The 14,843-nt window shown below is 35.2% G+C and overlaps 1 protein-coding gene across 13 annotated transcripts in view; it reads left to right on the top strand.

Moving 5' to 3' along the window:
• QKI (QKI, KH domain containing RNA binding) overlaps nt 1-14,843 on the top strand; it is a 157,702-nt gene that overhangs the window by 99,115 nt on the left and 43,744 nt on the right. For all 13 annotated transcript variants that reach the window (XM_032102463.1, XM_032102461.1, XM_032102466.1 and 10 more), the window contains one exon: nt 6,428-6,571. In XM_032102463.1, coding sequence (XP_031958354.1) covers nt 6,428-6,571 — 144 coding nt within the window. The remainder of the gene's footprint in view (nt 1-6,427; nt 6,572-14,843) is intronic.

Below are 14,843 nucleotides of genomic sequence, written 5' to 3'. Positions count from 1 at the left end.
GCCTGGCAAGGGGAGTGAACCTTAGGAAGTTGTTATACTGGTTGGGAAAGGATGCAGGAATACAACAGTAAGAGATTATCCAAGTGATTTTTGTTTCATTAGGGCTGGACCTCTCATGAATACGAATCAGCTGATGTGGAATTATTTGTAGACTGAATGGTTTATTCCTTGCACAATGTTAAAGAAACCTTCTGTCTTCTGGATGTTTGTTTTGAGATGTCTCTGCAGCAGAAAAGCCAAAAACTTGAAAATACAATTTTGTAGTTCAGGTTGGCAGAACAGTTGCAAGAGCAGAAGTTTCATTAAACAACACAAGACAGACAACTCTTGAAAGGTTGGGAGTGAATGACTTTAGGGCAAAGTGCATTCTTCTAAGATTCCTCTGACTTGGTTTTACCAGTTCAACTGTGTCAACAAAAGGTTGTAAAGTAAGATGTAAACTGTATTGAATGGCCGAGTAGTGTTTCTCTTGGACTTAATAATTCAGATGTTGTTGCATGGCTGCAATACATATCATGTCTTACTTAAAAATACTAGAATTAGATCAGGACTAGAATGTATTTATAGTGATGTTATTTGTGACCTTTCAGTTTAACTTCTGTTTCAAAACTGTTCAAAATCAACATGTTAGCTTTTTTTTTTGAGTTCACACACCTTCTTTTAAACTACTCTTTGAATTATTTTAAAAGCTTTGATATCTATGTGTGAATGTTTTCGTTATGGAAAAGAAATATTCGCCTAGAGCTACTGTCAATTTTAATGTACCTGCAGCACAATTTATTAGACAAAACATATTGTGAGAATTTTACTAAATAGCGGATTTTCTTCTCTCCACATCTTACCTCCTCCATGTGACTGTGAGAAGTGGCTGTGAGTGATTATACTGTTTTTTATATCTTAGGATAATTTTAATTAAAGTTCTTAGAGTGTACTTGAATTAAACCTTTGTATGGTTTAAAGGACTAAAGCTATTCTGATGCCTTTTAATTTTAGTGTTAAATTTGACATTATATGAAAACATTCTTCCCTTTTACTCTATTTTTTCTGTGGTTTTTGTCATTCAGTAGGGAGAGCAGCTTGTTTAATAGGTTGGTGAAAACAATTTAATAGCCTATCACTTCAAAATGAGTGAGAATACTAAGGTTAATTTTCAACACTTGCTTGAGCTGGTGGCTTTACTTTAAAAGATCCCTGCTCTTGGTACCGAGCTGGTTTTGTATCTTTTTAGTGGCCTACATTAAAGGAAATTGTATGAGATGGAGTGGAAAAAAGTGCATAGAATGGAAGCTGCACTTTTTTTAATACTATAGAATAGTCCATAGCTTTTTGAAAAAAATGCTGTGTGGAAAACTTGCTTCCACTCTTACCACATTGCATTCATTCATTCTTTATTGTCTAACTAATATTTTTTTGCCTACAAATAAACAGACGCTAGAGTAGTATTTTTTTCAGAGTTTATTTCATTTTTCTTTAATGGCATTCTGACAGTTGGAAATTACTGGATCCTACTTCAGCGGTTTTTCATTTGTCAGCTGACTTTTCGTCAGTTGGCCATACTGTGAAGGTCTTTGGGGTGAGACATAAGGTTTGAAGTTTTTTTTAAAGTTGATGATAAAATATTTTTGATTGCTTTCAGTTGATATTTTCCTTTTTCAACATTTGAATAATTCTAACAATTTCAGTCAACCTTGACACTTCTTTCAGTTGGGTTTGAAGTACGTTGAAACATATTGACTAGGGAAGCAACCTAACTTTGTACTCTATTCTAGAAGAGTTTTCAGTCATCTGCTTTGTATAGCTTGTGGAAAGCTAGTAAGCTGCTGTCTCATTCTTGTTCAGTCAGAGGTTGAGGAATTAAGAAGAAATCTTTGGGATGGGATGAAGATGTAAATAGAAATGGCCATTTAGGCCTGAGGTGCAGGAGGTGCAAACCACGACTTGAAGTTACTGTGTTATGGTGAGATGTATGGAAAATACGGGATACAGTTTAACAGTGAGCTGGACTACAGTAGTTCCCTCGTGGAACAGCCTTTCTAATATTTAAGTTTTGATTGTATAGATTCAAGTCAGTTGCATGCTTTACCTGCTTTTCTGCTTCCCCCTAAATCCCTCCCCAAGAAAATGTAGTTACACTACGTTTTTTTGTGCAGCTAAATTTTGAGGAGTTGTAGCAATATTTTTTTTAAACTACCTAATACATTGACCCTAATAGCAAGATAAATACTGAGTACTCCATTATTGTGCATAGGTGTTCTGAGGATTAATGAGTGTATATGCATAGGCAAGAGAATGAAAGCACATCTGTCTACAGAATTAGGGTATATTTAAGGATACTGAAATTTCTGCCAGACAAGGAGCACAGTGAAATTTCATCTGCCATTTATGTTGTCCTTAATGTTCTTTAATTTAGCAGACAAGATAGTTTGGTTATAATTAAGCTTTTCTAATATTGTTGTTCCTCAAGGTTGTGGCATAAATCACTTTACTTTGTAGTTTTCTGCATCTTCAGTCGCCATTTTTCTTGTATAATTCTTCCATAAACAATCTCTGGGATGCAGGAAGACTTCATGCTGTCAATTACTTCTTGTGTATGTAATACAATTTTGAGTATATGCAATTGAATTTCTTTTTCCCCAAGTCTTAGGTTTTCTGATTTTCCTGGTGCTATTTCTTCCTTCATTGTGCATACCCTTCCTGCTGCGGTGGCAAATGTTTCTTTCCCAAAATAATTCTCATGGCAATTTCTATTACTTTTGACTGCTTTTTCAGTAGGTAGACCTGGCAACTAGGCTGAATTGCTCAACAGTTGCTACTGAAGGACAAGGGGCAATTGGGCCACTGAAAGAAAAAAAATCATGTTTAAACCTAAGAATAAGCTTTTTGTTGTTGTGACTGAGCACTGGTTGAACACTGAACAGGTCTCCTGAGGGAGGGGACGCAGTGTCCATCCTTGGAGATGTTTAAAACCTGGCCCGTAGCAACATGCTTGAATTGACCTTGCCCTGACCAAGGGGTTTGGTTTGGATGATGTTCAGGATCTCTTCCCACCCCAGACATTTACTGAATCTATGAAGTGAACTGGTTTGTCTTACCTGCAATTCACTTCAAGACTGCCACATCTTGTACTTTCTTTCTTTGTGCCAAATTATGCAACAAGGCAAGTTGCTGTAATTCTTTCCTGCCCATTTTTTCACTGTTTTCTCCCCCAAAAATATCAAAAGAAAACCCTAACCAACCCTTAAAATCGTGGACCATGTTTCACGAGTCTTCAGAAAGATTCCTTCCTACTTGTGTTCCAGATATATTCAATTACCTGTTCAGTCTTTACTATAACAAAACGTGGTTGAGAAAAGATGTGTTCAAGACTTGTTGCACAGAGGATTAGTTTAATGTAAATAAAGATTTTACTTGGGGGAAATTTTTTTTTTTTCCAAACCTTCATTTTAGGATTTAAAAGGAGAACGAGGTACCATAAAAAAGGTAGCTCTTAACTGCAAGAGGTTTGAAGATTCTCTCTTTCATGAATGTAACTCTGTTATATGTTTTGCACCTGACTTTCTGTTGGAATGAATGAGCTAGTAAAGACCCGAATTTCCCAATTTGGGTAAAACTGAACGGGTAAATAATCAAATATACATACTAGTATAAAAAGACATTTCTTAGGAAACTGTTAACCCACTAAGAAAACCATCTCATGAGACAGAATGGGAGCACTGGATGAATTCAAAACCCCAGTGCATCGAGGTAGAACAGAAGAAATTATGAGCCCATTCCAAACTCTGTCTTTTCTCTTTTATTTTGAAACATAGTGTGAACTTTTATTATTCTTAGCCTTTCTTTCAGTCTTACCATTTGACTTAATAAATAGCACTTTCAATAACAGGACTTTTATTACTGCACTTCATGGTCGTGGAAGAGCTTATCGTAGTCATATAGTATTTCAGTTATCTTACTGATAAGTAGTTTATATGATTGTTTGTGCTGTGAAGTCTCACCCTAATAATACCTGTGATTATAAACATTACACACAACACGTTCCACCTAAAAGTAAATTAGGGGGGTAAAAAAAATCTTCAGTATCATGTGTTTGTCCTATATGCAGCTTTTTGTTCTCTTTTTAAACTGAACAAAAAATTGTCATGCTGCAACAGAATAATTTGGAGTACAGTGCCAATAATTGATGTGACATTAATCTGAAACAAGTTTTTGAGACTTTGTACAGTATTATTTTCATTATGAGAGAAATGGATACACCACCATAAAGCCCCTTCATGTTTGCCCACGCTATGTGTAAACATGGTGCGCGGTGTTTAATGGCGTGGTAGCTAAAATTGCACTAGGGCATTCCTTCTCTTTCAGGAACAGATCTTGCTGCTTTACTTGGGGATACCTTTCTTCTCATTTGCTCCTCTTGGCCTTTTTTTAATTTTTTTTTTGCCTCTTGTGATACTATAGTCGTGCAGGTTGTCTTGCACCTGGTGTTAGTAACTAGGACTTTTCCCGTTCCAATACTGTGTCAGTGCAAGAAGAGGCATAGTTGCACATTTCTTCCTCTGCCCTCTGCTGGTTTAGGAACCTTCTCTCATTCTTCATACCTGTAACATATTATTTTGTACATTACCTCATATTGATATAGCTTGCCACCATCTTAAAAGAAAACAGCTCACTCCTGCTTTGGATTAAAAAAAATAATGAATTGATTAATAAGAGTGGAGTTTTGATCACGACTGAATAAATAAGATGCAAATACCTTGTCATAGGTAGTTCTTTCAAAGATTACATTTCAACAGAGAACGTGTTATAACTCAGCTGCACTTTTTGTCATGTTCTGTACCATAAGTAGTGAGGGTTATTTTTCTCTCTGTTTTCAGCTTCTGAAATTGGCAGACCTATTTTCACAGCCACCTTTGTTTAGAAAGTTGGTGAAGATAACATTGAAAACAACAAAACATACCACTGTAGCTGATAAAATGGAGTGATGGATATGTGCATGTTGTATACACAGTGAAAAGAAGTTTCAAAGTACTGATTCTTACATTATGTACTGATTACATACATTTTTCATACATCTCTCTTGGTTCAGGTTTTTTCCTCCTTTGTTTAAAAATCCTTGTCTATTCCACAAAACATTTCAGACTTAGCTGAATTAAAAATAAAACACTCTAAGGAACAGTGCTCCCTCAGGTATATATGAATATGAGGCACTGCAAACATTTGTTTGTATTAAATCTTAGTACATTTCTTCAATATATCTGGTTTTCTGGAGGAATTTTTCATGAAATTTGGGGAAAAAGACACATTTGCAATTAAAAAAAAAAAAAAAAAGTTAAAGTGTGAATTGTGGTTAAGCCACAAAGGTTTATCTTACAAATAGGAGGCTCTTCTATTATACCCAGCTTTTTAAGTTTTAAATAAGTGAGGTTTGTTTATGCGGGCCTTTTTATAGATTCAAAATTGTAATAAACCTTTTTTTGAGCCCCTGCCTTTTTTTTTTTTTTAACTTGTTATATTATATTTTAAATATTGTCAAATTTAAGTGAGGTTTCATGAAAATTTAGCTAGCTTTATTCACCATTTAATAAAAAAGGAGTTGGGAAGTTTTTTCTGTGTTGTGTTTCATTTTCTGTTTTTTTTGGAAGACTGAATACTTGAATGTGTTGCTTAAATTTACTGTTTTCTGTTGTCTACAATTTTTTACATTAAGAATGTTTTGTTTAGCGCGCTTTCTTTTTCTGAAAACATTTCTAAGATTTATCTTTGGGATTATTAATGGCATGGATGCGATGAGTACCTGTGTAATGGTGACCATCTTGTCACTTGCCCTTCTGTAACTTCAGTATTAAAACTTTGTCATCTCCTCCTCTTTTCTCTTCATCCAGTACATGCTCTCCTTTGAAAATGGCAACTTTTGTAGTGTTCCTTTTGTAGTGTTTTATTCTTTGAATCTAGTCTTCATGAGTATTTGAAAGCTTTTTTTAACGCTGGAGAATTGCTTTCTTGTCCTTTGGAGTGGTTCAGATGGAGTTTCTATGTCTGGTGTCTGTTTCACTTCTCTTCAAAAGATCGGTTACTTAACCACTGGTATGTCTTACCTGTTTAAGTCTTGAAATGCTCTAAATAATATTGAAAGTAATACTGTGTTTGTAGTATTTCTTGTTCCTTTGTTCAGCTGGGGAAGGTACTCTTCAAGAAACAGCATGTGTATCGTAGTCTGTAAAAGGTGTAATATAGAGTAGGAGGTTCCAAAACACCAAAAAAATGGTCGTTTGAAGCCTAAGTTCATATGATACAAAAGTCTCTGAAGTATGAAGAACCATTGCTGAAAATGAAGTCCATATTATGCACAGAATTGAATTTGTCTACTGTTTGTGATTGCTTTATACAGAATGTAAGTCCTTCATAGCTTCTGTGTTTTAATTTTTTTTAGGAAGAGCAGAATCGAGGCAAGCCCAACTGGGAACACCTGAACGAAGATTTACATGTACTTATCACTGTGGAGGATGCTCAAAACAGAGCAGAAATAAAGCTGAAGAGGGCTGTTGAAGAAGTAAAAAAGTTACTGATACCTGCAGTAAGTATTTGTATGCAAGCCTTTGATTTCCATTTTCAGAAGGTACTTTTGAAATACAACTAATTTACTACAGGTGTAAGAGTAAGCCTGCAGAGTGGCATCCTAGAAGGAAGTTAGGATATGATTTGGTAATATTCTAGTGATCTTTAAACATGTCTCATCCCAGATTGAATTATTCCTTAGGACACAATAGTATTTTAAATAGACATTGTCTTTTTTTGCCTGTTTTAGATCAGATACAGGAAATTGTTATCACCTTTAGAAGGCAATGCTGAACTGTTACAAACACTAGTTTTCTGTCTTTCTTTCAGTATTAGTATTCTTTAAGGCTGGGGAAATATGACATGCTTTTATGTTTCACTTTGAGATGATGCTGATATTTTAAGAAACAAAGGCATGTGTTTTTTAGATCGTCACATTAAACATTTTGCAAAAAGAACAAAACCGTTTAGTATCAAAAAACTTTGCTGTCAGTATACTGGGGAAAAATAAATGTAGGGAAATGGGAAAATGGTTGTGTTTCTCATTTTCTGATAACTTAAACGGGCTTCTGCATAGCTAGATGACTTAAATCCTTTTTCAGAGACCAGAATTGCCCTGTGAGAGCCCTTGTCTTAGATCTTCTCTGCATTCTCACTCAAAGCAAGGTGGCTCAGTGTGGCTGTGTAGTGCATCCTATGCCGTTAACTTGCATCTTGTGCTCATTTTTACCACCACTTTTGTGCCCCTGTAAAATGATAATAATAAATTAGATCTTTTTCAGTGGCAGAAGAACTTTCCATGTTACAAGGGAAAATTGAGACTATCTTGTGAAAGAAAGTAGTAGGTGGTATTAAAATGGCCTACTGATTTTGGGTACTTAGTGAATGCTAATAGATGCTGGCTGTGAGGAAACTTGTAGTGACACGTGCAGTCTCTATAAGCAGATTTATTCAGAAGACATTTTTAAAAGTTACTAAAGATAGGGAGAGAGACTTAATTTCTTAATTATCAAAAAATGGTAGACTATTAAGCAGGAGGTATGAAAAAATGTGATTTAGACCTCTTGACATTGCACATTGTCAGTTTCTGAAAGCAGAAGACAGAGAAAGTAGATCTTCAGAATTTACTCCTTTATTAAAGAGACCTTGAGCACATTAGGATTTGAGTTTATAGTCAGAATTTTTATACGGGCAAAACTCAGAAACCCTTATGTTTATTCTTTAGCTATTGCAGAGCAAACAGTTTAAAAACCAAACTTCTGTGTGACTTAATTTTGTCAGGTGTTTCTTCCTTCTTCTACCTCCCCCTTATTGCTCAATAATATGACTGAAGGGTCAACTTCAGGATGACTTGATAGGTTACAAACCCCCAGTATGTCTGAAGTACTGGTGTGTATACTCTGTGTATGTTTGTGTTGTGCTTGTTTTGTGGACCTGTTGTGTTCTGAGCCCCAGAAAACATGTAATGCATTAGTACTTCTTTCACTGTGAAAGTGACAAGCCAGCTCTTTGTCTTGAAAGCACTCTGCCTCGGGTAGTATCCTAATCAGTTGGGGAAGCACTGTAATCCTGATTACAGAAATAACTGGTTTTCCCCTTTAATGAAAAATAACAATACAGGGCTAACTATTGTCTGAATAGAACGTCACTTAAAATACACTTTGTCAGTTCACTTCATTATCATCTTTATATGTTATGTGTAGGCATAAGAGATTTGGGTGATACGTATTACTTGCACAAGAGTTAAAGGTCTGCTGGCTCTAATTTCTCAAAAATACTCCTTGCTGAAACAGGTATGTGTAGTACATACTAATTAATTGGTATATAGGTGAACTTGGTTTTGTACTACCTATTGCATCTGTTCAATTAGTATAAAAAATGGAATTGTGGCTTCAGGCAGTTTGAGAGCTGAAAAACTCAGTTTAGTGTTAAAAGGTAGGAATTGAAAACTTCTATGAGGGAAGTCATAAACCTTCAAATAATCAGGATAAGCGTAGGGAAAAAAGGAAATCATAGTGAATTATAGCAGTATGAGTGAAACTGTGGATTTTGGAATATTATAAAGATACTCCAAGATGTAAGAATGGAAAATTGTAAATTCCCTTTCATATGGTAGAATACCTGCTACTATTACTGTTTTTCACATAAATGTCAAAATTGAAAAAAAAAAGTAAATGTATTTCTGTTCTATCACTGTCCAACTTGATTAAAATTTGAGACTATGTGGGAGAGAAGACTCATTTTCATTCTTGCCATACAGTGTGACAATGCTTTGTGTTTATGAGATAAATTTCAGAAACGTGCTAGTGTTCTAGTGTTCAGAGATGGAAATTAGTTGCTAATTTCTTGGAATGATCAGTTATTTTTGTACTCAAGATGTTAAAAAGCCTAATTACATTTTCTAGCTACAGTGTACAAATAGGCACGTTTCTTAAAATGGATTTCTTTTTGAATGTACTGGGGTGAAGAGAGACTATTTCAGTACTAAAGTGTGTTTCCTAAATTTATGAATCTGAATCATTAGTGATTTTTTTTTTTTCCTTGTGGATGTGAATTAATATTTTCCCTTTTCATTTGCTTTTGCATTTTTACCAAGATAGTTGTACAGTCAAATAGTTTATCTTTAGAAATGAAAAGCACAACTTGAGGAAGACTGGCTGAACAAGCCATTTTTTTCTCCTTGAGGAGAAAGGCCAACATTTTTTTAAAATTATTATTCATTTGTATTTAATTTACATTTCTTTAGCATGAAACCTTTTTTTTTTTTATTTTATTTTTTTGGCTGTACTGCAAGTTTCATAGGACTAATTCTTTTCCTCTTCCCATAGTTCAGTGAGATACTGATCTTTATCTAGACCTGCAAGATCATACAATATTACTTCTTCCATGTTTTTCTTAAAAAAGAAGTAGAATTAATAAAGCAGTCTGCAGACTTAAGGGATCTCATGAAGTTGTGCTCTCCTTATGCCTCCTTCTGAAGTGAATCCTCCAGATCATTGATCTCTCTTTATTGTGGGAGCTTTGAGAGTTGTTTGTTATTTGCAAGAGTTAACGTGAGGATGGGTGGTTCTCTTGCAAAGGAGAGGAAAAAGGTGCTCTGGGTTGGTTGTTCACTGCAGAACGGAAGAGAAAACTCAGAACCTTTTTAGGGGGACATACATAATAATGAAGTAGAGCTTACCAAATCAGAGCATCATTAATGGTTTGAAGTTGTTCTTCGAGCTCCTGGGCTGTAGGGCTGAACTCTTCTGCCAGAAATGTTAGGCTTCTACAAGGTGTTGAATAAATCTTTCTAGCTGGATGAGTTTATCTAGATTTTCCTTTCATTTTACAGATGACCATATCTCGTTTAATTACTAATTCACCTTTATACTAGCTGGCTTTGTATAGGACGAGGCATGTATGACAAAATTCAAATTATGGATGAATACTTTTTACCCCTTTTTCCTTTTGATTCACATGTTTCCTTTCAGAGGAAAAGATCATATTTTTGGTTTCTACTTAGCTGTTCTAAGTTGGTCTGGAAACAGTGTTATTCAGATTTTTTTATTGCTTTTCCTGTGTTGGGACAGCTGTAGTTTTAACTTGGTTGCTGCTGCCATCTTCTTGGAAGACAACTACAACACAGAATTATTCAGTGATGCTCCCTGTCTAACTTTGTTTATAATTTGCCACTACTATGTAGAATTTTACAGTTATGATGGGTAGGAAAAAATGTTTCAGTAGAAGCTTGTTTCATTTTGCTCCTACATTTAGATCTTGCCTGTAATAGTGATTTTTGACTTTTTAGTCTTGAATATCTTTAAATTTAGCTGTATGAGAAAGTAAATGTGCTGTATATGGCATGATTTTTACAAACTGGAGCATATTTTATAGTGGTGCTTGGTATGTCCTCATTCACTAACTGTCCTCCTCCTGTACAGTCCCTGTTACTCGAGCTGTTTTGATGGTGTTTCTGTTTTTAGTCACACCTATATACAACACAGTTTCTTTATATAACAGGAGAGAATATTGTGAAGGGGCAATAGTATTGGTAGAGTGGTTTATTTTTCAGCTGAATAAGCTAAAGGCATTTCTTTCTAAAAGACTGCTTTCAGCAAGTGTGATGAGGTAGGGCTTGTTTATTAATTAAAGTAAATTTCTAATACCTTCCATGTAAGTGTGGTTGTAAATGTTCATTGTGGTTTATTTTCAGCTACTTAGAGTAAACTCAGATGTGTCTTAATTTTTACTCTGGGAACTTGGTGTGCTGTAAATTCCATTGCAAAATACAGAGAAAAAAATTGAATTTAAGAATGTTTAACTGTGCTTTAGCCTTAGTAAAAGAAAAAGAACATAATTTACAGTAATGCTGTACATAATTTGTTGCTCTGTAATTAAACTAGCAAAAACTTGACATTTGAAAGATACTAGAAGATTTCATTTTTTTATTAGCTATCTAAAAAGCCACAATAAATTCTGCATGCAAGTTTGACTTTCTTGAATAGCTCTTTTGATTCATTCCTACATGGTGCATTGGTTTTACATTTTTGCTTTCATGAGTGAGAATATAGTGCTGCCTTGTATAGTTTCCCTGTTGAAATGTTGGTCATGCTGTGCAATCCATTGTTTGCTGCTTATTCAGTTCAAGTCATGAAATTAATAAGTGATGCAGTAGCAGAAAAAGGATACTGCTGTCCTTAAGAGCATTTTAGGAAATTCCTACGTTTATGTCTGCGTTGTCAGTTCCGATAGAAGTCTCTCAGGGTGAACGATCAGATGGGAAGCTCTGTACGAAGGGCAGTGAAGCAGCCAAACATCTTGGCAGCGACTACTAGATAACGTGGTAAACTTTTTGATGTGGGGGAGAGGTGATAATGTGTTATTTTTAGTAGCATGAAGTGGACTTAATGTTTCCATGACCGTATGAACCAAGGGCTGCTGCAGTCCTGCCATTCCTTCATGATTTGCTGTTCCTGCTTCCTGTTTTGCATCAGAAAGCCCTGGCCTTCATCTGACCGTGTGGCGAGTCCATTTGGTGGAGAGCTTAACCTCACTGGCTGACTTGCTACAGAGTCAGGCCTGGTTTAGCACTGACAGAATTGACAGCCTGAGAACAGGCAGACAGGGAAAAATGGTACTGCAGCAGACATCCCTTAAATAAACAAATTTCTGTACAACTGCGAGTGAATATGTTCACCTGCAAATAGCACGAGAGTAAAATATCCTGCTACAGTGAATTTCTGTTATGGCAGTGGAAAACAAAAGAGGATTGTAAGTATTCCTCTTTGTGTTTTCCACTGTCCAGTATGTCTAGTACTGGTAATTTCAGTACCTTATTCACAAACTGAATAAAGAATTATGAGAGTTCTGTTGAGCAGTCCTTAAGTAAATTCTGCTATTCATTTTAATGGTCTTACTTTCCTGAAAGTATTTACTGTCATGCAAGTCTGAGTTTTAAAAATAAGAACATGAATTTCTTACACCAGTTCACATACGAAGTGTTTACGTATTGTACTTGATATGTCACTGCAGTGTTAAATTTTTGAGTTTACATTAGTATTAACTAAATTATTTTGGGTCAGCTGCAAGTGAGAAGTAGCTCTCTCCATCATTGTGTACTGTGGTGGAAACCAGTGGTTCATTACCACCAAAATACTACCTGTTGAATGGAAATGGTTTTTTGAGACCATATTTACTACAACATATCGTGATGATTTTCAGCTGAATTGAGATAAATCTGGTTTAAATTTTGTTAGAATTTGTCAACTTTGCTGAAATGATCGTCATAGTACAAAGGAGAAAATCAGAATTATTCATCAGAATATTGTTCAGGGTGATAGAGCACTGGAACAGGCTGCCCAGAGAGGTTGTGGAGTCTCCTTCTGGATATATTCAAAACCCACCTGGATGCCATACCCTGCAGCCTGCTCTGGGTGAGGATTGGACTGTGTCATGAGGTCCCTTCCAAGCCCAATCATTCTGTGATTCTGTGATGAGAATAATTTTGAAAAGAGATATAAAATGTGCTGGTTTTAATATGATGATAAATTGGTTTTCAACTTTCCATTTTCAGAAAGTTGACAAGTAATTAAATGGCAAGTACAAATTTATGGTGATCTGTGCCCTCATACATTTCAGTTGATTGTTTTACAAATTTGGACATAGTCATGACCAAATATAACTGTAAATATGTCTAGTTTTATTAGCTTATAACTTAGGTAACAGTTCATAGGGATTCTTACTTCCCCATGGCTTTCCTTATGCTAATGGCAGAAAGAAGCTTCTCCAACAGTTATTTATAAGCACCTTAATCCAGCTGTTACTCTGAATCTTCTGGACATCTGATGGCTTCTAGAACCCAAGGAAATTAGTTAGTTGTGCCTACCTACAGTTACTGTTGAATACCCTCTGTTTTCCCCTTTTCCTTCTTCTCCACCATCCTCTGTATTCATTTATTTAAGGTGTTGCAAATGTATGACTAGAGAAGTGGTAGGTCTAAAGTCTGGAAAAGACCTTGGGAAACTTAGAAAATGGACTCTTCTCAAAGAGAACAAAGAAGCTCTGTTGCCTGAAACTCAGTTGGGACATGCCCTTCTAAAGCATGATTATGCATTGATTAGGAGCTCTAATTAGGTTCTGCATGGGTTTTGTCTGTCTTCCAGAAATGAGCTTAATCTCTTTGGTTTTTTTGGTAGACATAGTTGAAAGAAAAAATGGTATTGACCTATTCTAGTAATTTGTTTTGTGGTACCTGTAACTTCTTTTTAATTTTTCATCTCATTTTTTAATTTTGCTTCCTCTAGTCTTGGATATTTTCCCAGTGCTTCCTCTAGTAGATTTTTCTTCTTATTACTTCTTCTTCCATACTTTTGTTTGTTTTCTGTTGATGGTCCTGGAACAGAAAATATAAGTTGGGATCTTTATATAAAATCTTGTTACAGCATTTCTCCACTTTTTCAAAAAGCAGATGATTAGGCTACAGTTCTCCTTGTCTGGCCATCTTAATGAAGATGGTGACAAAACTGCAGTGAATTACCCATGCATTATTTTTCTTATCCTTCATTTCTAGTTACAGTTGACTTTTGGTTGGTTGATTTTCTTTTTTGCTATCGCAACTTTATACCTAAGTGAAAGAAATGGTAATTGTAGAACTGTGATTCCTGGGGAGATGTAGTATAAAGAGTAGGACTTTGTTATCCTGGACTTTTAACACATTTTAATGCTTAACACTAACCAGACTGTATTAAGGAGGTCAGATCACTTCATGCATGAATCACCTTGGAGTGGTTTCTGGAAGGATCATAGCAATTGCAAAGATTTTTGTGTGAAACAATAGTAAAGGAACCAGTAAACATCTCCCTTTTCCAGCCATTTAAAGCATTCTTTATTGCAAGTGTTAATTTTGAAATCTAGATTTCTAATTATACCGAAGTAAAGTTTGTCATACAGACATCTGTGGTTTAATGCTGACTGATGATTTACAGTCATCTAGTTGGTCTACATTATGCTATTTTGACGTCAGACACAGAAAATTCTAACCTGTGGAAAAGCGCCAAGGGTTTTTCACTGACTATTCAATAGAAAACTTAAGTGTTTCTATTTTAAAACAGTACAGAAATACCAGAGCTTCCAGTGGTGGGATAATATGGTTTCTTTTTCTTTCACAATTTGTTTATAGGCTAAGACTTTAACAGGGGAATTATGGATATGTTAGCAGGATTAACATAGGTGGGCATGATATAAGAGATTGGAGCTGATTATGTTAAATAGCTTATATGATTTTGGACTAGGCCATTTGTAACATACTTTATAATAAATTGGAGAGTGGTAAACCATCCTGGAAAGTGATAGATGAAATCTTACTGGAAAGTTGCATTGCTTGGAAAACAGTTGTTAGAATCTTAAATGCTTTTCCTTATTAAGTAGTATATTTCTTGTCTGTTGTTGGAAATGGTATGAGTTTTATAATTTTTTATCTTGCATCTTCTGTATTTCAGTAAGTATTTTAAAGTCTCTGCCTTGTTTTCAAACATTTTATTAGTAGGGATAGCTTAATGAAAACAGTACTGCCTTTTACATTTTCAGTATTACCATTATTAGCTCATTTTTAATGTTTTCACAACATCTGTGTATGTAGTAAATTGTGTTAATCAGTTTCAACTTGAGTTGTAAAGTGAGATGTGTTTTATATTCCAAATCACTTGGAAATACTGGATAGAAGGAAACTTCAGCACCAGCAAATCTAATGAAGTCAGAGGTCTCTAGCACTATATCCAGTCCTTTGATATTGCAGCTTTTTATAAATGGAT

This window comes from Corvus moneduloides, chromosome 3 (genome assembly GCF_009650955.1).
Source record: "Corvus moneduloides isolate bCorMon1 chromosome 3, bCorMon1.pri, whole genome shotgun sequence".
Classification (NCBI taxonomy): Eukaryota; Metazoa; Chordata; class Aves; order Passeriformes; family Corvidae; genus Corvus; species Corvus moneduloides.
Note: the sequence above shows the minus strand (reverse complement) of the source record. Positions and strands in the feature narration are given on the sequence as shown.